This window comes from Anas acuta, chromosome 4 (assembly GCF_963932015.1).
Source record: "Anas acuta chromosome 4, bAnaAcu1.1, whole genome shotgun sequence".
Classification (NCBI taxonomy): Eukaryota; Metazoa; Chordata; class Aves; order Anseriformes; family Anatidae; genus Anas; species Anas acuta.
This window is the reverse complement of record NC_088982.1, coordinates 8,213,092-8,236,490: the sequence shown is the minus strand read 5'-3', so window position 1 is coordinate 8,236,490 and position 23,399 is coordinate 8,213,092. Positions and strand designations below refer to the sequence as shown.

Sequence of the window (23,399 nt, the reverse complement as noted above, 5' to 3'; positions counted from 1 at the left end):
AAAAAGGGGGGGGAGGGGGGGCTTGAAAGTTCAATTTGTTTTTCATTCTCTGTTCCTAACTTTTATTATCTGCACTGGTTCAGGAGAAACCAGACCTGCTGGCTCTGCTCTGTCTGCAAGCTGGAAGATCCCTTTCTAGAAAGCATTTTAACCAAGTGGAGTTTTACTAAGTGAGCTTTTGCTCAATAAAAAATAAGCTTTCCTGAGCATGGATAATAGCAATGCTCACAAATGTTAGTGGCTGGAACAACAAGACTGTCTTGGCTCTCAGGTGCTGGTCGTTGAGCATTATTTAGCACATGTGCGCTGCAGTATGTTTACTTGGAAAGGGAAAGAATGTGTTTTAGTTGGGAGCCTTTTATTTTAGTAAGCCTTGAAAATACCTCTTTTGAAGCTGTAAAAGAGAGTTATTTTTACAATTTTAGGTCAAATTCAATCTGACAGCTTCTCTTTTATTATGCTGCTTTTCTCACAGTTGCCTCAGCCCTTACAACTACTTTGCTTATCTGTGCCACTACAGTAGTTGTGTTATCTCTGGCAAGCAGAAGAGTCTGGAACATCAACTTCAGGACATTTTTGCTGTACCCCCTCCAAAAGTAGAATATTCTACTGTGCAGGCTTTAAAGGAAAGAACAATCCCAACAGGGGCTTACTCTCACTGTTTTTTTCTTATAGATGTGAAACAATTACATAAAATGAAACCTGGAGCTCCCCAAAAATCTGATTTAAATAATAATCACCCTTCCAAGAGCTGGAAGCACCCTTCCAGGGCATTTAGCATATTTTGATGGGAGTTTCTGGTTTGCATGGCAGGGCTAGTCTAGGGCTCGTTAACGAACATCAAAATAAAAGTTTATGGCTTCCATTGACGGCGAGCACCTCTATTCAGTGCTGATCTCTTTTGCCACAAGACAGTGGGTTTCTTTGAGAAGCATCCCCACAATGTAGCTGCTGTCTCTGTAACACTGAGACCAAGGCAGAGGAAAGACTGCCCGGAGGGTGAAAAGAAGGAGCGAGTACCAACCTTCAGCACCGTGACATAGGGTGTCCCATCGGGCCCGTATTTGCTGCCGTTGACTTCCACGTGTTTCAGCCACTGAATGTGAGGCTGGGCATCGCTGTAGACCTTGCAGTGAAACTCCACATTGCTCCCAACCACCACAGTCTGGTTGGCAGGGAGCCCTGCTTGCAGGATCGGTCGGTGGGGTGACCGTTCTGAAACACAGAGGAGAAGGAAATCTTAATTTACCCGTCCTTCTTCCAGCAAGGTCTCCCCTCTGCACCCTTCAGTGCTCTCGATGGGAAGGGACAACACTGCTCAGTGGTGTCAGCTCACAGCGACCTGGCAGGAGCTGTTTCAGATGGGGAATCTCCTTGCTTTTCAGCAAAAAGGGTGCAAACTGGGATTGTCATCCCTTCCAGGTGTCCCAGCCACCTTGCCAGCCAACGCTTCTCAAGCCTAAAGAGGGAGAACCACCCGAGAGCAGAGGATCTCAGCCCCACTCGTGCCATTCCTTCTCTGGCTCCTCTCTAGACCAGCTAGGTAATTTATTGATTGCAGATTCGAGGCTGAAGTGCTGGTCAAAAGGAGGCTTCCTGTTGGCTTCAGAAGATGCATGATTCAGCCATTTGGGAAAGAAACCAAGTTCCTGCTTCCTTTATCCCGTCATGCGCCTGTTCAACATCACCACGGATCAGTTGTTGAGGGAAAACAGGGAAATCTCACCTAATACATCAAGCTGGTACGTGTGCCTAATATTGCCGTATTTGTTCTCCACAACGCAAGTGTAGTTTCCTCGATCTGACGGCACAACACTCTCCATCACCAAGCTCCACTGCTGGTGTCGCAACTAGAAGAAGAAATCAAACCATCAGGCCCATGGTCGAGCACGGTCATCACCAGAGCCTTCAAATCAGTGAACAGTCAGGGACCTTCTACATGCACAGACAGCAGGAACGGACCCCAGAGCTAGCCTGAACATCACAAGCACCCATTTCAAGGGTCATTAAAGGCTTAATTTGAAGTGAAATTAAGACCAGTGCATAAACAGTGCCACGCTGAGATTGTAACGGGGACCTGTAGATGCTTCCACAATAATAACACGAATAAAATCAGCTGACAGTTGCACTGATTACGGCACCTCTCATTAGAATAATGAGTTTAGAAGACATCAGCTAAGGTAGCCCCAATCCACTTGTCCTCTTTGTGAGACCACTCTGGTCCACAGACTGTCAGACCAAAATATTGGACTCTTGTCTGCAGATCTTTACCAACTGCTACATATAACACGTAAAGATTACTAGAAACAATAAAGATTATACTTCTTACCCTATCTATAAACAACTGTGCTATGGGGACAACATGGCATGGCATCTGTCTGAACAGAAATGGTTATCTACAACTGAGTGAACCCCCTAAATTGTCTGTCAAGAACAGATGAGAAAACATGCCCAGCCTCAAGTCCGGTCCCTAGGATGCTTGGTCAGCCTTTCTTGTTCTGCACTAAGCCTCATGCTACTTACTTTTCTGGATAGGGCTTATATCTAGAGGCATCCAGCCTGACCCACTGCCCTGCGCTCCCTGCTGGAACGTTTACTTCTAATGAGTGCAGAGGAAATAACGGATATGGGAAGTAAATCTTGAATTAATACAGAAAGCAACCAACCCAAACAAAGATGACTTCAGGATGCATAGTGTACAAAAGCTCTGCAGATCTCTGGATATTTGTTTGATGCCTTCTGCTGCCCAGAGCAGCACATTTAACTTTATTAAACATGGTGAAGGTGACTCCAAGGACACAGAAGCAGGAGATTACAATAATGCTGTGCTATGGAATGTCAAGGGCTGATGGAAAAAAACAAGGGTGTAATTGCTCCTGGAGGTTTCTTGCTGCAGCAGGTGAACTCCAATATGAAGTCATTTAACCTCTTTTGCTACACATAAATTGCATCCACATGGTTCCCTTTAAAGGGCCAAGTTGCAATTAAAGCCAGAATTTTGGAAAGAGAAGGTTTGAAGTCATAGGACCAGACAGCTTAAACAACTTGCTTAGTTTCAACCCAAGCAAGCAAAAGCCATCGGACAAAGCCCCCTGCTTTGTACATCCCTGGGATAGCAGTGCTGAGTACCCCACTTTTCCTTTCATTTCAGGAGGCCGTGGCTGTTTTAAACAGCCTGCAAAGCAGTCCCGGTTGCTTCAGGTGTCTGGTCGGGTCTGACTGTGCTCATTGCCCACCCAGGGCACAGATGGAGCTCAGTGCAGAGCCAACATTTCACCTTTTGTAACGCAACATCCCACTTGGTGCAGCTCTTCAACAGCGCTGCAATTACAGGGTAACAGGAACGGTGAGAGCTGAGGGCCTGAACCCCTGGGTTCACATCTGAACATACCAGACTGTCAAGGAAGTTTGAATGCAAATTTGTGGCTGCTCAGTGGCTCATTTCCATACTGGCTTGTCTCATAGTTTTGTTTAAAGGCTTCTTTTAATCCACTCTTCAGCATTGCAAAGCATTTTCCTGTAGAACCCCAAGGAGCTACTCCAAGGAAATGGGACTCCAGACACCCGATCAACTCCCTAGTCTGAACTGTATTATAAAATCAGCTCCAAATTAGGTATTTTACTTATCATGTCCTGTATTTACTTTCAAGGAATGTCTCATCATTGGGCTTGTGGCAGGGACTTTGGACCCTGAACAAAGACATGATACTGTGGAACCGCGGGCATAAACTTGGGGAAAACTTGTTTGGGAACTTTTCTAGAAGGAACAGGGCTCTTTTTTTAGGTTGACACTGGGTCTAGACTTAAAGGATAATAAAAAGGGATGTTCCCAAGTTAGGATAATTGCTGTACTTGATAAAACACTAGAAACAAGAAGTGGCTTAGTGCAGACATTAATCAAGTCGGTGAGATACTGGAAGTCCCTCTGGTTTATTTGGTGTTGTCATTCTTGGCTTCTTGTGAAACAAACATTTGCAGACACACTTGGAAACTCAGTCGGTGTTTGCCAGACTGGTATGTGCAATGGTCTGGGGAAGGGATAATCCCCTATCTCCCCTCCCCCTCGATCTTCCCTTCTAGGGTCATTTAACACACACAGGCTTACAATATTAGGGATTCCAACACGGATTTAACCATTAATGCTCTTTGGGAAATTTCATATGATAAGTCATATGAATTTCTTCTCTCTACCAGTTAAGGATGAACTGTAAGAAGATCAGTTTAGCCCGGGCCTTCTCTTTAGCCTCCCCTTCTCTCTTGCAGACTTTACAAAGGGCTCTGACAATCACACAGGATCTAAATGCCATTTGCGAGAGGCAGAAGTGGAACAGTGGTCAGCTTTCATCTGCTGACCACACTCCTTTCACAATCAATGTTTAAACTCTTCCGTACACTGAGAACAAATGAGAAAATTCCCAGCTCAAAGATTTCTGGGTTAAGACCATATCTTGAGATGAAGCAAGCCAGCCAAACTCTGCCAGATCTGGATCTTGCCCATTCTTTTCAAGCTGCCTAATCCTGTTATGAAGCTAAGTTGTAACTGGGAATTTAAATCTTAAATACATGAAATACTGAAGAGGTTTTCACTTTCTTTTTCTGGTTCAAATCTTGGTTGATGTCTATCAGTATTATTTATATTGGATGAGATTTACATTAGACTACTTATATCTAACCGTGGCTCAAGAGCAAAAGCAAGCAAATAAGAGAAGGAAAATTACAGAGCGAGAAAGATGTCTTTATATCAGGAAAGGGACAAAGAGCTATACCTAGACAGATAGAGAGTTTAAACCAATCTTGCTGTAATTGGCCTGACGTTGCCTTCAACAGCACTTTAAGCATTGGCTTGTTGCTGGAAGGTGCCCCTAGAGAAACAAAGCACAGCGATGCCAAAGACTCACTACTGTGTTGCAGAGGATGAAATGTGTCAATTTAAACTTAAGGATAGATTAAAACCACCGGGAAGTGGGTAGGGGAATTGCTTTCAGCTTTAGATTTTATTCTGCAAGCATAATTTAGTGCAGCTGATGTCACATAGTCTTGTAAAAAGCAGTTCAAACAGCGCACGCAAGCCTGAAAACATTTCATGATGATCCTTACAGCGTGCAATTAGTAAAAGATGCTTGTGCTTTGTAACTGCTATCTGCTGTAAGACTGTTTACAGACAGGAGTCTTTTCTCTCCTTAAATTTTCAGATCTAAAAGCAAGCGTGTCCTCAGCCTCATCCAGGCTGGAACGGGGACAGGGCTGAGGAGGGACCTTCAAAGGCTTCTCTGAACAACCACAATAGGCTCTTTCAGGAACGGGCCTGAGCTAACAGGAAAGCAACAGCCCAAAAGCAGTGGGAAGGGAAGACTTTTTCGAATCCTTTTCTGGTTTCTGGAGCCCTGCACACTCCGCATGCCTAGCCCCCTTTCACGGCGTTACAGATGTGGTAGGCATCAGCACAGAGCTATTTAAGGTACTGATGAAGGTGCCTTTTGAAAAACCACCTTCCTTCCTCACCAGCAGCCCAGGGAGACGCCAGGCCTGGCAGGGTACAGGCTGAAAATGATTGCTCAGGAGTCCTTCCTTCTGCTCTGGTATTGTCCTAACCAGCTACTGCCAGCTTTATGCTCCCCAGATATGTTTGATCGTGACCTCAAGGGGACAAAGGAACAACAACAACAAAATCAGAGCAGCAGATTTTCTTTAGTTAAAGTCCTCTCATTTGTTATGTACAGTAGCACAGAAACTTCTAGATAATTTGGTCATTTGAGTGCACTTTTGGTGTCCACTTGAGCGAGAACATTTTCCAGAACACCTTATGGTAGAAAGGGAAGAGGGAGAAGGAAGAAGCCAAGGAGCAGATGCTATTACTCTGAAATAGGGTAATCCAACACTTGACCAAGGGTCAATGATTTATACCACAAGAATGTTAATGACCACCAACACAGCAGTCCAGCTCTTTGGTGAGGACCTTCCCACACCTTCAAACAACACAGAGTCATTTTTCCTTGAAAGCTATGAGTAGCTATGGCTTGGTCATGCACATCTGAATGCACTGGGCTGATCTCCAGAAATTAAGAGTATTATTACCTTCTTGTTGCTGTCTACAACACACCCATAAACTCAGCCTCATTTCTATCTAAACCCTGAATGGCCAGTATAGACAAACTCAGAGGGGATTAAGCCTTGAATCCTGATGGACAGCAGCCCTATCTAACACTTTGGTGTCAAACAATTGCTAGGACTGCCAGAAACATCCCCATTCCTGTGCAGTTGGGACCATGCTCTTACATGTACCGACCTTAATTACAGTGAAATACAATTTCCTACAGTCAGTAGAAAAATTTTGACAAAACCAGAGATCCAAACCGAGGCCTTACCTTGATGCCCCCAATCCTATGCTCTCCCTTGAACTCTTTGCCGTTCTTCAGCCAGTAGATGGAGGGAGTTGGGTTGCCACCCGCCGGACATCGGAAGCGAACGGTGTTGGCGGCGGGAACTGCCAGCAGCTTCTTCTCCATCTTATCTGGCCGGGTCCAGAAGGGGACACCTGAGAAAAAGAAGACAAGCTGAACAGGCCCGTTTCTGCTGCAGAGGATATCAGCTGGTGAGCAGATGCATTTGAGGAGGCTTTGGCATGTGCGGAGTGACAGTTAAATTGCTACCTGCTGCAGTTAAGATAAATGACACAGAAATGCTTTCCAGCTAAATGACTCTTATAGACGTAGACAGGGTGTTTGCATTTTAGGTTTGTGATGAAAAGTTCATGACCAGGTTCTTGTCTTGGTAATGCCGGTGTAAGTCTAGAGTAGCTGCTTTTAAATCAACAGGGAGAGCTATCCCAGATCAGGGTGAGGGTTTGGCCTCAGTGTGTAAAAAGATACAGATGTACCTTCGGGACAATAGTAGTCAAGAAGCATGAAGAGCAGAACGATGTTGGAACTGTAAAAAAATGCTGATGGGCCAGCAAGGGAGCAGAGAAAAAGTATTAGCTGAATGCTTTGGAAAATTTTGCTCCTCTGTGAGCACAAACATAGTGCAGCCTCCTTAAGGGAAGGAAAGGAAAAAAAGACAGTGCCAAACTGGTTTATCATGTTTATGTTCTTAAAGTTCAAGTGATTTTAGTTTTAAAGATTCATGTTACCTTTGAACAGGGATAAGTTTTAAAATACCAGTGTTAGCATGAGATACTTTTTATAATCTGCCTTAAGTACAGCAATGTTTCTTGGCATCGTTACAAACATTACATATTAACTCCAAATTAAGGCAGCAGCGGCAGCAAACTTATTATTCTGGAAAGAAAGAAAGAGAAAGTTCTAAAAACAAGCCTCCCAAGCTTTCGTTTCTGCTTAAGGAAACACTGCAGAGCTGCACTCGGGGTGCTCGCCCTGCCAGCTCCATGCCCTGCTCTGAGGCTGAAGGGAGACAAATGGGGGCACACTCTGTGTGCCTACCAAAATAGCAAAGAGGAGGCCAAGGAGTGTAACCAGTGCATGGGAAGGAAGCACCCACCAGCACACAGTACCCAAACCCACTGGCTGCAGAGCCCTGTGTGCTTCTGGCCAAGACAAACCGAAGGTGCTGGTCCTGCAAGACCTGTCTTGGAAAACAGGGTGGCCACCAAAGCTGCTGGGAGAGCATCACTGCCAGCCTCTCCTGCAGTGGTGAAGATCACAGAATCACAGAATGGTTTGGGTTGGAAGCGACCCTAAAGCACATCCAGTTCCAACCCTTTTCCACGGGCACAGACACCTCTCACCAGCCCAGGTTGCCCAAAGCTCCATCCAGCCTGGCCTTGAGCACTGCCAGGGATGATACACTCACAGACACCACCCAGGATCATAGCTCCACCTCAGTGAAGCCTCTGTAGCCCCTTCCTCTTCATTACAAGGGTGTACAAGGTTTTCCCTCTCCTTTCAAGCCTCTCTGAGCTGCACCCAAGCTGTTCCCTCTCTCCAGCGCTCCCCAGCGCTCCCGTCAGCCCTGACATGTCAGATTCCCTGAGCCCCATCCTACTCCAGGTAGGGCAGTGGTGACCCCACCTTGCTTTAAAATCCACAGACCAGACACGAAAGTGCAACACAAACATTGCTCAGACAGAAACACGTCACAGCACTCTGCATTCCCAGGGGTGCGCGACGATTATGGGTTTTGAAGGCATGCAATAAGCACAACCTAGCAGGCCTAGCACAACTAAGTAGGCCTGACAAGAGTTTTACATCGTCTGCCTCTAATTTGGAGCGGCCTCCTCTCTTCCCAGTTGGAAATTCAATACTCAATTTTAACGTCAGCCTCACTGGACACATCCCGGGCAGGAGGGAGCCAAGGGGGCGTTTGCCTGTTTGCTTCTGCAGAACCAGGATTTCCCTCATTTCTCATAAGCATGGGTTTAGAGAAGAGCTGAGAGGATGCTGGCAAGCACCAACACCCGGCCCTTCCAGCAGATTCCCCCCTGCCCTGCAAGTATTACAAGGACAATTACAGAAAAACACAGAGAAAAATATTGCCTTGGCTCCACCCGCACAAAGAGGGGAGTTTTTTTTGACAGTCCTTGGGGAGGGGTCACAGAGGGGGCTGCTTCTGCTGGGATAAATCTCATAGGTGTTTGGTGGTAAAGCTCACTGCCGTGCAACCCACCTCCACAGCTCAAAGGGATCAAGGGCTCTTGAATTCATCGCATTTGAGCTCCAGAGACTCTGCAGGCTCACAGGGCTCAGCTAAGGCAGGCACCATTTTAGCACCTGCATCTCATGCTTTCACACCTCTGCAGCTGGATGGCTGGACACAGGTGCCTCAGTAGTGTCACAGCCTTTCCAGGGGGCAAGATTCAGTATTAAGGACTTGCATCTGCCCTCAGACTGCCTTGCACAACACGCCTCGACTCCTGTCAGTCAGCTATTTTAATCAGAGGAATGTGGTGTTCACCCGTGGTGTGCATACCTGTGCAGCAAAACTCGCTGTGAACAAACAGCACATCTGGGGGAGCCTCAAATGCTGCATGATAACATGGGCTAGATGGGAGCAGCCATTCACTTTCCAATATCTTAGAAAAACAGCAAAGAACTGCATGGCTCACACCCGGACTTCCCAAGGTTTTCATGCACTTTTCTTGGTGCTGCAGGGAGGGCTCAGGGAGAGGCCAGGCACTGCCAGCAAAGTCCCCACGTGCTGCTGCGGAGAAGGGCAGCTCTATAACCTGCTGCTTGTTGTTCTTCTGAGTATCCAGGGATATTCTCCACATGGAGCAAAGGCAGGATGCGCTCCTCCCTCCTGCTGTTAGACGGGGCTTCTTCCCTGAGGGCATTCCCTCCGTTTGGGTGCTCTCCCATGCGATTTGGGGCTTGGCACCCTGGGGTAACATGCCAAGCTTCCAACAACCAGGGCATCACGCATGGCGAACTGGAACTGGTGCCTTTGTTCTCACGCTCAGGAGTGGCGAACAAAAACATCAGTGCTTTTGGTTTACTGTGCCCTCTGAGTCCTTTCATTACTCCTTTTTAAAGGGGGTGAAATTTTTTGCTCAACTCTTCTGTTCACACAAAGCTTTCAAAGCTCTGGAGAATTTGGGGAGTGAGGAAGGATGAAAGACAGCAAAAAAAAAATAATAATTCAGAGCCACTCTAAATTAATTACGAGCAATGATTCTGCATGTGCAGGTGTGAAAAAAGGGATCCACAAACACTGTCGCCGTCCCTTTCCCATCATCAAGCACTAAGCCCGACCATCCGTTTTGTTTGTCAAAGACACTGGCCACCCATCCGCTTGGAATGACCAATTAAAAAACTGAGAGCGGTACTTGGAATAATTAATACAGCCAAGCGCTCATTTAGCAATTAGGAGCTGCCACAAAATTCTGCGGCAGACAGAATCAACTCTAATTGTGTAATTTCCCCAGCTGACACCTCCGAGTACACAGCCTGATTTAATTGGAGATTATAGGGGCTCTTTGAAGGTGCTGGGGCTACGCAGCAGGGGCTCCAAACAAACAGATACAGAGGAGTAGGGAGCACTGGGGCAGAAGAGCACTGTGTGAAAAGGGAGTTTGGTTTTTGTTCCGGGGCCAGGAAAAACAGCTGTAGAGAACAGAGGTACTGGAAAGCCTCTTTTTGCAAAGGCGGATCGCAGTTCGTGACAAGGCTGCAACAAACGGGATGATGATTTGAAGTTGCTGAGGTTCCTCTTTCTTCTCTTTGGCCACCCATCTCTAAGTGATGCTGTCTCCACACTCTCCAAGGGTTTCTGGGCCAGATACTTCATTTCCGCTAGGTGAAACTTCTCATCCCCCAGCTTTGGTATTTCCAGCTTGGATTTCAACAGTCTTGGGTGAAATCTCCAAAATTAATGAGATTGGCTTCGAACTCATACCACTACTACTGTCGTCTCTCCAAGCCCCTCTCTGTAAATACGAGGCTTAAAAACTCTTGAACAACACAAGCAAGCCAGAAAATGCACATAGCATCAGAAGGGGCCTGGAGAAATTATTACTCAGTGATGTGCAAAACGTGGCAACACGCAGTAAGACAGTCCTGGACACATTATCTCCTTCTGCATAAGAACAACTCTTGGTTATATTTTGCTTTTGCGTGAGAGGCTTGCCCTCAGTGCTCTAACTCCTGACCGTGGTCATGTCTGATGGCCAGGCAGTAGCTCACACACCTCATTAGGGTACTTTTTGCCACAAGGGATGGAGGACACAGGTATTTGCGCAGTCCATAGGACATGGCAGCTGCTATACCCACGCATCCCGCTCGGGATGGTTGAGCTGCCCCTGTCCCTAGTGAGATGTCCCAGTGGCGGTGCTGCTGGGGTTAACACACAGCTCCCCACACTCAACAGAAGATCTGCCAATGTTAACTTGGGGGGTCTGACATTAAACAAAGCAACATAAAGTACATTCATGTCACCGCACACCACAAGGCTTCATCACTCTGGCACTTGAAGCTAATCAACTGTTTTTAAAGCAAAAGAGAATCCAACTTTTTATAGCAAGACCTTTAAGCAAAGCCAGTGGTTACCTTCGGGTCTAAAAAAAGAGACAGCCTTGAAGTCAAGAAGACCCAGAATACAAGCTATAAATACATGTGGCAAAATGTGTGTTTTCCCTCACCATGAAGAAAAATGTGTCTTTCTGTACCATAAAACAGCCCGTGTTTTGTGATACCTGTTGCTAAGAGATGAAGTTTACTACAAACCACATTTAAAAAAGCACAGAGCGATTAATTGTGCTCATCAGAAGTTGCTCTGTAGCAAGAGCAAACCCTGACCAAAACTGACCCTTCCCATGTCTCCAGCAGGCTTCAACAGGCACCGGGAGCGCTGAGCACCTCTGCAAAGGTGCTCTTCAACGTGCGGGATCCAGCCCGTAATTAGAAGCTATCAGAAAACCACTAACTGCTGCCGATGGGTTGCCTGGCACCGTAGCTCACAATTACTGTCCACATACTGCACGACACAGCGGCACAAATTTATTACAGTGGGAGACCTGTTTTAAAGAGTCCTCCAACGCTATGGGCAGGAGAAATTTTCCAGTCATGTTGAACTTCTGCCAACGTACATAGCTGATTTGGAGTTCAAATGCAAGACATTTATTTATTAAAAACACATATGCACAGGCAGCTCGCTTTGCAGAAATATAAAGAGCATAATAAAACACAACACTAACGCCTATGAAGCATGTAATGATCCTGATTAATGATATTGCACTTAAAGAAACAAGCACTGGGATTGAAAGAGATTCAGTGTAAAAAGCACTGAGGCTCTGTTCTGGGGCTCCCTTCCCCATGCGAGTCAAAGAAAAAGCCAGGAAAGCCAAAGGGGTTGCTCCTGCTTACGGCAGCAGTAAATTTGGCGCTTGGCTAGCATGAATTTTATTCTCTGAGCTGCCTCTGCCTCCAGCCAAGATGCTTGTAAGGACCAGAATTAAACCCGCTAAAAATAAAGTAGGCTAAGGTTTGTGATGTGTAACTGCAAGGTGTAACTTCAGCACAGTGAAAAAAGCAATGGCAGAGAGGCTTTGGCTGGATTTTAAGTGCAAGGAGAATTTATAACTCGAGTTCGTCAAGTCAAACTCACAGAATCAAGCAGCTGAAAAAATCAAATATCAGTAAGATAACGGAGCAGCTGTACCACTCTGGCATCTATTTCTAAATTTCTGCTGCCAGGTCCAAAGAGTTTGCACTCCTGTCCTAAGGACACCAATTTCAACGTGACGAAGAGCTGCCGTCAGTCTAAGCATATATCCAGGTGAGCTACTCCACATGGCAGCCACATCTCTTGTAAAGGAAAGATCTCTGTATCACATAAAAACAAATTACCTGTATCTTCTGACTCATCGTCGTCATCTTCATCATCACCCGACGAAGGCGAATCTAGGAAGAGAAGGGGAAAGAAATGAAGCAGAAAGAAGATGGCACATGGGGATGCTGTGTTGGATGAGCCGGCTGGTGTCAGTCCTCCAGCGAGGGAGGACATCTGAGTGATGTGTCTCCCTCCCCTGTACCTCCACCAGCCCAGGATGACCAGCCAGGAGCTTTCTGAACTAGGAGAGGGGGGCATGAACTTGCCAGTGCTCTGCCACTGGAGAGCAGGGCTCCAGTGCCAACTATTGCTCCATGTGCAAAGTGCTCTCCCCCTAAACACAAAAGCAATTCCAAAAGGGGAGATTTATTTTTGCAGAACAAGCTATCCCTGCTTTTTTTTTTTTTTTCCCCTGCATTCACACTGAAGACTTTTTATCCCACCAAGTCTCAGAACGACAGGTCAGCATTTCTAATTCACTTTCTCTGTACTGCTCTTTTAGCTCAGCATATCCCTGCTACATCTCCCTGTGTTAACTCCTTGCTAAACTACTCAGACCAAGGCTTTTAAAACTTCCCCTTGTAATCAAACCTCTCTCCAGATAGACATTTTCCTGGCTACTCCTTGACCCAGCTGCCTTCAGTTATATTCCTTCTACGGAGGCACCTCAAGGCTGTAACTGAATACAGGTTAACAGGTGGGAATTTTCCATCAGTATCTCTCTGAAGCTTTCTGTACCCATTCTCTTGATGTGGTCTAACACCTCACCTTCTCCAAGCTGTCCACAATGAAGCCTCCATCCCCCTCCCTGCCCCTGAACAACTACTGTAAATGTAAATCTCATGATAAAATAGCAGCTTAGTGTTTGATTTAGTTTTACGCAATTTAGTACAATTCAGTGTCTGGAAGATTTAGTGTCTCTGACTTTATATAATCTCCAGGAATTTCTTTTTAAAATAAAGGCAAAATGCTAACAATGCAGCAGCCTTTATATTCTGAGACAGAGGTAAAAGCACTTGGCAGTAAGCACAAGAAAACAGGAAACTTTATGAGCGTATGACATGTGGCCAGAAAAGCAAAACACCGATTCAGACCAAGACTCCTTCCTAGGAAGATGCACTCGAGTTTTCTGCCATTCTCTAACCTGCCCAGTGACAAAAAGCTTGGAGGTAAAAATCAAAAGGGATGGAACAGGTAATAACAAACGTCACTTCTCCGCAGAATTTGAAAGGAACTTCCAAAGATACTCGCTGCACACAGCAGCAAGTAACCCAGGAACCAGCTCCCTGCACCAGCTTGCAGTCGTGCATCGTGCTTTGCACCTCTCTTTGGCACGGACTCAGGGCAGACGTGAAGCACATATCTCACTGCAGATCCACAGCTAGGGTCCTGCTGGCAGCAGATCCAGGGAAATGCCACGGGGCTTGCTGAAAGTCAAGTGCCTCTTTAGGTGTTTCAGCAGAACCAGCAGGTTTACTCAAGTCCTGGTGAAGGCAGAAACCTTGCCAAATACCCACCAGCATCGACAGATGAACGAGTACGTTCTCAGCCCTGCACTCTGAGCTTCAGTTACCCGTATATTAACACGTGATTGCAGTTTACTTCTGGTTTCAAATGAACCAATCGTGACCAGAGCAGCAGAATCAATTTTAAAACCAATTCAAAATGTTTGCATAAGAATGAGGAGAGTTTTTGACCTTGCTTATGTTTCATACGGGAGCTCTGCAGGGAAGCTTCAGCGTGAGTTAAGACGAACTATCCCATGCTCAAAGCTACGCTCCTATTCAGGTTACTGAAAAACCACCTTCAAAAAATGACCAAAATGTGTCAGCTATTTGTTCACCATTCACTGAACCTGTAATCCTTTCCACAAGACAACACCTATTGACATCAGCAAAAACGGCTAGATGCTACTCTGAAAGGGCTTTCTTTATGAGCAAGAAGGGCTTAATAATTTTAGTCACTCGGCTTGAGGAGCTTGGTCTTGGGTACTTTGAAAGCTCTTTTCGCTGATACCAGCCTGCAGCCCATGCTGCTCATCCCAGGGGTGCTGCTCGGCCACTAAATCCAGAGGGCGTGCATGAAATGGCTGCAGAAGCAGAGCTTCTGCCAACAGGCCTGGAGATCAGTTTGGGCATGCAGTCTTCAGTTGTGATTCACATCAAGTGTTTGTGTTTTAAGAGGGCAGTACATTTCTTCTTGTGAACTTAGTAAAGCAATCAAGCCCATGTCTGTCACTGGAGGCATTTTAAATAAATCAAAGCCTCTTACTAATCAGACTGGTTTTCAGTTTAGAGTAGCAGCTTCTCCCTTTTCAGGTACCTGATGCTTCCTAATGCTGACACCAGCTTTGTGCAGTCCATAACTATCCTGGTTTGTACCCATCACCTGAGTGCCCTCCAAACCCCAGAAGGGTCTGCAGGGACAGAAGTGTGTCTTGCCAGCATGGCCACACAGTGCCCACCTGGAAAAGCCCTGAAATGCCAGCTCCAGCATCTCCTTGCTCTACCTTCAGCATCAGCCATCTCACTGGGCACACAAAGTTGCAGCAGAAGAGCTGGTTTGCTGCGAACTCAGAACTCATGGTCCCAAACTGGAAAATCCTGATACGATCTGGAAGCTGCTCTCAAGAAGGGACTTAGGTGCCTATCAGCTGCTTTGAGTATTACATCTTGTCAAGCCAGCCTCCTTTGCTCACTTACGGGTACAGATCAGAGCAGTTCCAGTTCATTAGTACGGATTTAAAACTGTTTAACAAAGAGAACAACTCCAGCCCCGTACATCAGATATCCACATAAACACCCAGCGAGACATCTGAGCTAATCGCTGGTGTTACCTTTAAGAAGTGGGAACGCAAACCACAGATCTCAGATAACAATCTCCTCTCCGCAGCGGAACACTGAGCAATCAATAACAATTATGAAGAAATATCTGAGCGTATGAGAGGCGCCACTATTGCCACACTGAGCAGGGCTTCAAAGTTTGGAACAAGTGCTGCTGACAACTAAAATGGAGACTCCCACATTACTAGCACTTTGGTGGTAATGACAGTGGGCTAATAGAATCAAAGACTTGTAATGCTGTCAGAAAGCAGGTTCAGGTTACTCGCTTGTTCTTAAGCTGTTATTAGCTATTATTAGTGAAGAGGAAAAACACAGGGGCTTAAACTTTCTAAAAGCAGAGGATTATCAGCCCTTCCACTATTAAAACAATTTCTCACTTTACAAACTTTTGGGGCTGGCAGCTGTTTCATTTGAATGTGTAACCAGCTGCCCTCTTCTGCTTCCCTGCTGCCCCTTGAACTCAAAAGCATTTTAATGTCACTTAAAAAAAGAGAGAGTAACGTTTCTAACAACCTGCAGTTCCTTGGGTAGTCCCAATAATCGTACCTAGTTAAAGAAAGCCTTTCAAGGGCCAAATACTTCTTTAACCATTTAATTGATATGACCTTGAAGCATTCACAGCAATCTCCAGTAATGTTCAATGAAAAGCAGATGTTGGTGAAGGCTTGCTGAAACGAGCTTTTATTCTCACGATGGTTTGATTCTCTCACTTACACAAAATCCTGTTTCTGGCAAGAGAAAGACCTTTATGGAGTGGATGTGATTTGCTATCACAGACTTCTCTGTGTTTGGTTTTCAAATGGAGCCCCTTGCTTTTTGAGGGAACTCAACCTTTGGAGGCAAGGACCTACTGTGTTGGGAATACTTGAGAAGGCTCCAACAGCACATAGGGGAAGAAAAGTTTTCAAAACCTTAGATCTACAAGGGGTTAATTCTTCTGAAAATTCAGGCCTCTAGTCTATGTGATTAGGAGGCTTTTTATCAGCTCTCAGTGACAGATATTCTCCTACCACTGCAGCAATGTGAAATCATGAAGATGAGCTTAACGTTATTTGTTAGCTATCTGGGAACAACATTTTTTTCTGGCACCCTCTGTTGAGTGATCCAAGCTTAGAGAGCTTGTAGCTGTTCTGTCCCACTGTCCCCATCATGGAAAATATGGCCAAGCAAATGACAGCATGTGCTTTGCTAACGTACCACTTGTTTGCAATATATGGTTTGCAGTAAGTACCTCTCATGAACCACATATTCTAGATATGCAGTCTGCAGATAAGCTACTTCTGAAACGAACTAGTCATTTGCAATAACTGGGGTGGAGGGAAGAGATATTTATCAGCTAAAATAGGGATACAGTGTTCAGGAACCTCCAGCTTTGACATCCAATTTTGCCACTGATTTGCCACATAAGGTAGAAAAAGTCACTGAACCTCCCTGAGCCACAGTTCACTCACTAAAGACTTCAAAGGCCCATGTAGCACTGCATCTATTTGAGTGTTAAGCAGAATTTGAGGTTTAATCTGACCAGCACTGTTTCCAAGTCTCTATCTTAACATCAAGTTTTAACATTTGGTACAGACATGCAAGCATTCTTTGATTGTTTTTTTGTTTTGCTAGACTAATTACTGCCAGGAGTTGCTGGGGAGGTAAAGACCTACCAAGTATGGAAAAACACTGCAAAGCACCAGCTATGCTGAGCATGTGAAGGGGCAAAAATACAAAAAAAAAATCAGTGAAGCAGCCGTGTTTCTGCACATACCTGTAACTCTGACTGTAAAGTTTCCCAGGACCTCGTTGGAATGCCTTGGCTTGCAACTGTAGAGCCCCGAGTCATCATAAGACACATTGATTATCTTCAACAGTTTTTGTCCAATATGAGTTCTGTTGGTAGGTGCAATCCCAATACCATCTTTAAACCAGAAAACTGACACAGAAGAGCCTTGGGTGTTGCAAGAAAGTTCAATGGTATCTCCACTTCCAAACACCAACTCTTCCAGAAAGGCGGTCTCACTCCTCAAGTATTCTGCAAAAGCAAAAAGACATGGGAATGAGTAAGAGCAGGTATAAGAGAACAGAATAGCAAGCCAAAACAAAACGTATCTTCTATTTGCCCTACAGATGCTTCTATGTACCCAGACCTTCTTGACAGGGGTGAGACTTGTGCACCCCCCAGGTAGGCACTAATGCAGAAATGCAGCTCTGCACAGAACAGCCAGGTCTCTGGCTGATCTGTAGAGATTGCTTCAATGCTGGAGGGACCAGAACATGAACAAGCCACCAGGTGCATCACAAAATACAGCACAGATCTCTTTGCAGGGTCATTGCAACACACAACGTTGCATGTGGGTGGTGGTCTGGCAGAAGTAAGTGTGCGAGAAGAATAGTTGGGTCTCTGGATCTCGACTTCTTTATTCCTACGAGGCTGTCCACAAGTGCTGTAGGACTCAGCAAGGAGCAGGAATAGGGATTAACCCAATTTTTCAAGTGACTCTGGGTGGCCCAAAGGCAGCCTCTACGGGCTGAAGGAAACAAGGAAGAAGGCTGGACAGCAGACAGGCTGGAATAGCTAAAATGTTCCCACTTACTAGCTCTCTGCTCTGTGCAACGAAGGTGTGCAGAACCAAAGACCAAACATGAAAGGTGAAATTCCTCAGATCAGTCCACCTACCAGCTGCAGAGGCCTGTTACACCAGTGAAGACAGGGAATCCTGCTGTGGGCTGGGGAGTTTTTTAGGGTTACAACAAAAGGAAAGGTTCAGACTCAGAAGTCTTTCCAAGAAGGAACACGAGACATGCTAGAAGTGTGATTCCTTGGTCTCATGGTCCTCTGACTCATTTTGCAGTGACATGTAAACTCACTTTAGACATGTAATAATTTCTTCCTCTTTTACACCACTTAGAAAAAGAAGACTCATCCCTCCCCAGCTGCCCTCAACCCCCCTATATGAACAGCATGAGCATAGTTTCCCTGCCTTGTCTATGCTAACCAACATTTCACTTTGCAGTGCTCCATCTGTTTCTTTCTGGCTTCTACCAGCTCTGAGATGTGTTCCACCACACACAAGTCTTCTTGGTTTTGTACACGATGTATTGCACAGGATCCTAATCCGCAGAGAAGACTGCTAAGATTAGTGCTAAGATTGGTGCTAAGATTACACAATTAACAAATAAGAAGTAATGCAAAACAGACCAGTCTGAACCTACTCCCATGATCTAAATCCAGGCAGCCCACAGGTGGCCCAACTTTACCTCTGATAGTAATCAGATATGGATAGAGATCCTAATTCTGCAGCTCAAGCACGTGCATAATTAGAATTTAACTGTGAAACCACCATTTCAGCAGCTCAGCACACCTGATTATGGGGCACTGTCTTCAACTTGCTCTTTGCTATTAAGTGAAAGAATTGGAACAGATTATACAATAAAAATATATTACTTTTCTCCTCTTGTCATGCAAGTTTTCGTACTTGTTGAAATTTAAATATACAAAAATGCTTCAGTTGATAGTCTTACATGGTAAAATCGATGAATTCTAGGGGCCTAAAAATGTAGTATTTCATGGGAGGTATCATTCTGTGATCCCGCAGTAGGCAAAGCCCACACACATTGGGGTCACAAAGCACCTTTCCCTAATTCCCTGGCAGCAATTCCAACTCAAATATTTTTGGTTTTGGCCAGAATGCTGTGGTCTTCATACAGTTAAGGGTTTCTTTTTAATATATATTATTTTTAATGAGAAAATTTTCCCTTGGAAATATACACTTTTAGTAAAAAGAGAAAGACGAAGAAGCACCAGCATCCCCATCACTCCTGCTATGATGCCAAGTGCTTGCCCGTGGTCTCTTCCCGGCTGGGGGAAGATCCTTGGGGAAATACGGTTGAGAAAAAGAAACGTTCATCATCAGGTAAACAGGAATGTCCTATTTTAAATGTTCATTTCAGGGTTTTGCCTCCCTTCTCTGGACTTTTTCATTGGTATCAACTTTGGCTTCTGATAAAAAAGCCCCGTATACAGCTCTGCACTTGCATGGCTGGCTACTGATCTTTCTTTGTTGACTCGGATGGAAGCTGTTGCTAATTTAATCTACTGGAAAACAAACCCCATGCAGCTGCACCATTCCTCCATACAAAACACACAGTTTTACCTGAGCTGTTTGCCAAATGATCAAGACTTGTATATTTTGGCTTTTGTATTGTAAACCTATCAAACAGGAACAAGCCCAAACCAAACTGTACCATTCAGCCATTTAAAAGGAAGTCATTCTTTTCTTAAAACCATAACGAACCCGTGTTAATGACAAAGTGACAAGGTAGCTTCCTGTGGAAAGGAGCCTCATCTCTTGTTCCTGACACCTTCATTTTGACATCTCTGCCCTCAATCTCCCCAGCTGGTCTCCAGCAGATATCTGATGCCTGTTAAATACACACTTCAGTCCTCCTGACTTTATTCCCATCGACTGCGTGCAATAGCTGGAAATTCGAAGGAGTGGCGACTTAAAAGGAGAACGTTACTGATGGTTTCAATCTTGATTCTTTAAACAGCTTTTCAAGTTTCAATTTATATACCCATGGCTAAACAATAAACAGGACCTAAACTGAGGACCTCTACAAAGTACTCCAACATGCACTGAAGTGCCTGAGCCCTTTGCCCAACTGGGATCTTGGACAGTGATGTTTTACTGTTATTATTCCTCAACTGGCCATGAGTGCAAAAGTCTGCATCTCCAACCACATCTTGGTACAGGGTTTAACACAGAGTCCTCCTGGGGACCTGGGGAGGGTTTGGCTTCCTTCTTCACGCTCCATCTCCCACTGCTAGCTGATAAAGAAACCAGCAGGGGGAACGGGCACCGAGCTCTCCCGACACAGCTGCTTCTTGCATCTGAACACGCACCTGACGTAGGCACTCACAAAACGTCCCGCTGCAAAGCAGCGCTGCTGGGAAGAAGCTTTCAGACTTCAGATGGGGTTACAACTCCCATCACCCGAGTATCAGTCCTGCATCCTAAGAAAACCATCCTCACTGCTGGCAAACAGCTATCCCCTTTGAACCCAAAGCGTTTCTGCTGCCAGTCAGGTTATGAAGGTCCCCCCACGCCACCCTCCCAAAGCAAACTCCTACTGGGATTAAGCCAACCTTAAGAGCATCTTTTCAAACCCTGCAGCAGAGAGCTGTAAGCACGGGCTTCCCCAGGTAGGAACGACGGGATCAGCTCATGTGAGGACTACGGGAGGCTGCTCTGCCTCTTGCTAGCAGTGCCAGGTTTAATGAGTTTGCAGCTTTAATGGGTTCGTAGTGAGAAGGAGGCAATTTAGGCTGTGGGCTCCCAAGATATGATTCAAATTCAACCATTTATTAGTTTAGCTGAAGCTGTAATGAGTCGAGAATTACCAAGAGACACTTCCGAGGAAGATCTGCACTTGCAGCGTTACTGCTGCTGCCCGTAGCATGCAGGCTGCAGAGGAAGAGGCAATTTTTGGACCTTTCAGCAGAGCAAAAAGGCAGTGAGTGACTCGCTGGGAAGCACCTTCCACAACCATCTTCCACAACGAGAAGCAGCTGGCCCAGCTGTACCAAAATGCTTTTGTGTGGATTCACTTATAAGGATAAGATACTTCATCTCTGTAGCTGCTTGGCTCATCCCAGCGATAATTCACTTTCTGTGTGGTTCAGAGCTCCGCGTACTTAAGCGTGTCAGTATTTCCATCAGATGTCTGCTCCTCTTAGACATCAATACTTGTTTCGGGCTGAGTCTGGAAGTGTTTTATTTGGGTTTGAATGCAGGCAGCTCTCAAGAGCTGCAGGAGGGTATATGGGGATTTACTTCTCCTGGGCTGATTGATATTCCTGGACTGCCTATAGCTCCCCAAAATCTTCAAGCCATCCTGCATCCTGGCTGGTGCCCTCCCTGGTTTTGGGGACTATTTCCAGGTGCTGTGACACAAGGCACCACGGCTGCTCTGGACGATGGTGCCTGGGGGATGCTCAGTGGGGTGGGATAGCCCCGGGACCTTGGACAGGCTTGAGGCCAAATATTCCTCACCCCAATCCAGAGCCCTGAAAATCCCAGGGAGGTTCTTCCGTGATCGTTTCACAGCTCAGCAGTGACATCAACCAAGCGGCTCCAGTGGCTCACGTGTAAGTGGAGAGCATTTTCCTCTGTTCAAGCCATATTTGCCATGTTAACAAGCAGAAAGATAGCAGCACTCCACTTGTTTCCCCTGTTGGTTAATTCAAAACTCTTTTCTTGTTCTATGTATTTTATTGCTCTAAATCCACCGTGACAGGATATATTATAGGATCACGGGGTAACAACCACACCGAGCTTTCTCCTGCAGAGGCTGGTGTCCTGTTCCCAGGGAAAACTGATTGCAGCCACCAAGCCTGTGGCTCACTGCTGTAGGGACACAGAAACCTCCCCATGCCCTGCATCGCTGGGATGAATGAGGCCACAGTGCCAGAGAGGACACCGGTTATCCCCAGGCTCAGACCACTGCTGTCTCCTCCTTGTGGGGTCAGTCCTGGTCTCTACTAAACTGTCCTGTGCTGTTACTGGAGGCCATGGTATTATTATCATCCCCCCCAACTGTCTGATGGAAAAATGCAGGAATAAAATAAAGCACTTTCTGCTTTCAACTGTCCCACAGTAAAATCTGAGCAAAGAATCCTTTATTTTTTCTTTTTTCCCAAAACCTACACCATGTTTTTCCCTTTCCCTCCACGCAGGCTGGCCAGTCTGCACCACGGCAAGAAGCCAGCTGTGTTGAGCCCAGTTTCCTCCGGCTGCAGCCCAGTAAGTCCTAGTATGAAGCTTCAGCAGCCTGATCCCTCTGAATAGGGCTCCAGGTTGCTAGCTACGCTGTGTCCCCCAATATATGTATATCCTCTCGTTAGGGGCTTCTGTCACGGAAAGAGCAAGCCCCATGGATGAAAACGGGAATAAACCTCTCTTTTCTGGCTGCATGTTGTTCCTTTGGGATGTGCCATCATTTATAAGGGCAGCCAGGAGGGCTGGCAAGCAGTGACAAGCAGCCACTGTGCCAACCCCTGTGCCAGCATCCTGCAATGTTCCCAAACCAGGATGTGCCACCCCCTTCCCAGAGAGGCACACAGGCCCCAGGGAACATTGAAACCCACCCAAAAAGCCCCAAACCTGCCACCAAGCAGCCCCCAAAGACTAGTCCTCAGAGTGAGACCACAGGGAGCAACAAGGAGCAGGGGCATGGTAAGATGGTGGGGCTGCCTGCTCACCCCATCCCTGCCTCATACAGGCAGAAAAGATTGGTGGAGCGGTAGGAAACTGAGCCCATCTCTGGTCACCCTTACAGCACCGCAGTATATATCAATTGTTATATATTTATATTTAATAATATATTATTGTTTTTGGCAACGTTTTATGCAAGGTAAAGCTTTCCCTTTTTCTGCAGCACGTGTGGCGGTGTCAGTGGAGAATCCCTTCCCTGCCACAGCCCCACCAACCTGAGCAGAAGGGGCACCAGTGAGCACATCCCCAAGGGATGCCTGGCTGAAACAACATCATATCCAGCAGTGAGGCACAGCCAAGTTATCTCCTCCACTCAACAAGGCTCCTGAGTGTTCACACCTCTGCAAAACCCCAAACCCTGTTCACTTCTCTACGCGAAATGACTTGGTCACTTCCGTAGAAGCCTAACCTGTTACTTAGATATTTGCCTTTAGGAAACGATGCCTGAAAGCAGTTTGCTTCAGCCATTTCAAGGGGCTGCTTTATCTTTCACCTGCTGTCTTTGCTCCAGGGTGTGTGTGGGGGGGTTCTGGAAAAGCTTAAAATAGCTTTCCTAATAATAAAGAAAGGTAAACTGTTTATACAGTATTACCACTGCAGTGCCTGTGTGACTGCTACCAGACAGCCTTAACAAGTGTGCTATGTTCTACTACCACCCAGGGATTTATTTTTTATTTTTTTATTATTTTTTTTAGATTTGTGTATTAGGAGGAAAGCAAACTTTCTTCCTAGAGAATCTCCAGAATGATAACCAGGTTTAATTCTCAAGTCATATGCATTTTTTTCATAAACAAGAGATTATGGGAAAAAAAACCTCTAGTGTTTAGCTTGGCTATCCCCAACAGCGACTTTGGAAGGGCTTCTCAAATGGAAAAGCAGATGTTGCAAATCTGCCTTATCTACGGAGCAACTGTTGACTCTGTTGTGCAAATCCTAATTTACATCTGCATGAAAGGTTTCAGAGATTAAATGGCATTCAAGAAGGAATATTAGCTTTTCTCCCTCCCTCCAG

The 23,399-nt window shown here is 45.8% G+C and overlaps 1 protein-coding gene across 6 annotated transcripts in view; it reads right to left on the bottom strand.

Moving 5' to 3' along the window:
• The window catches only part of FGFR3 (fibroblast growth factor receptor 3), a 55,651-nt gene that overhangs the window by 18,257 nt on the left and 13,995 nt on the right, over nt 1-23,399 (bottom strand). For all 6 annotated transcript variants that reach the window (XM_068679677.1, XM_068679678.1, XM_068679680.1 and 3 more), the window contains exons 3-7: nt 16,882-17,145; nt 12,300-12,353; nt 6,366-6,535; nt 1,727-1,850; nt 1,025-1,215 (exon numbers count right to left, since the gene is read on the bottom strand). In XM_068679677.1, coding sequence (XP_068535778.1) covers nt 1,025-1,215; nt 1,727-1,850; nt 6,366-6,535; nt 12,300-12,353; nt 16,882-17,145 — 803 coding nt within the window. The remainder of the gene's footprint in view (nt 1-1,024; nt 1,216-1,726; nt 1,851-6,365; nt 6,536-12,299; nt 12,354-16,881; nt 17,146-23,399) is intronic.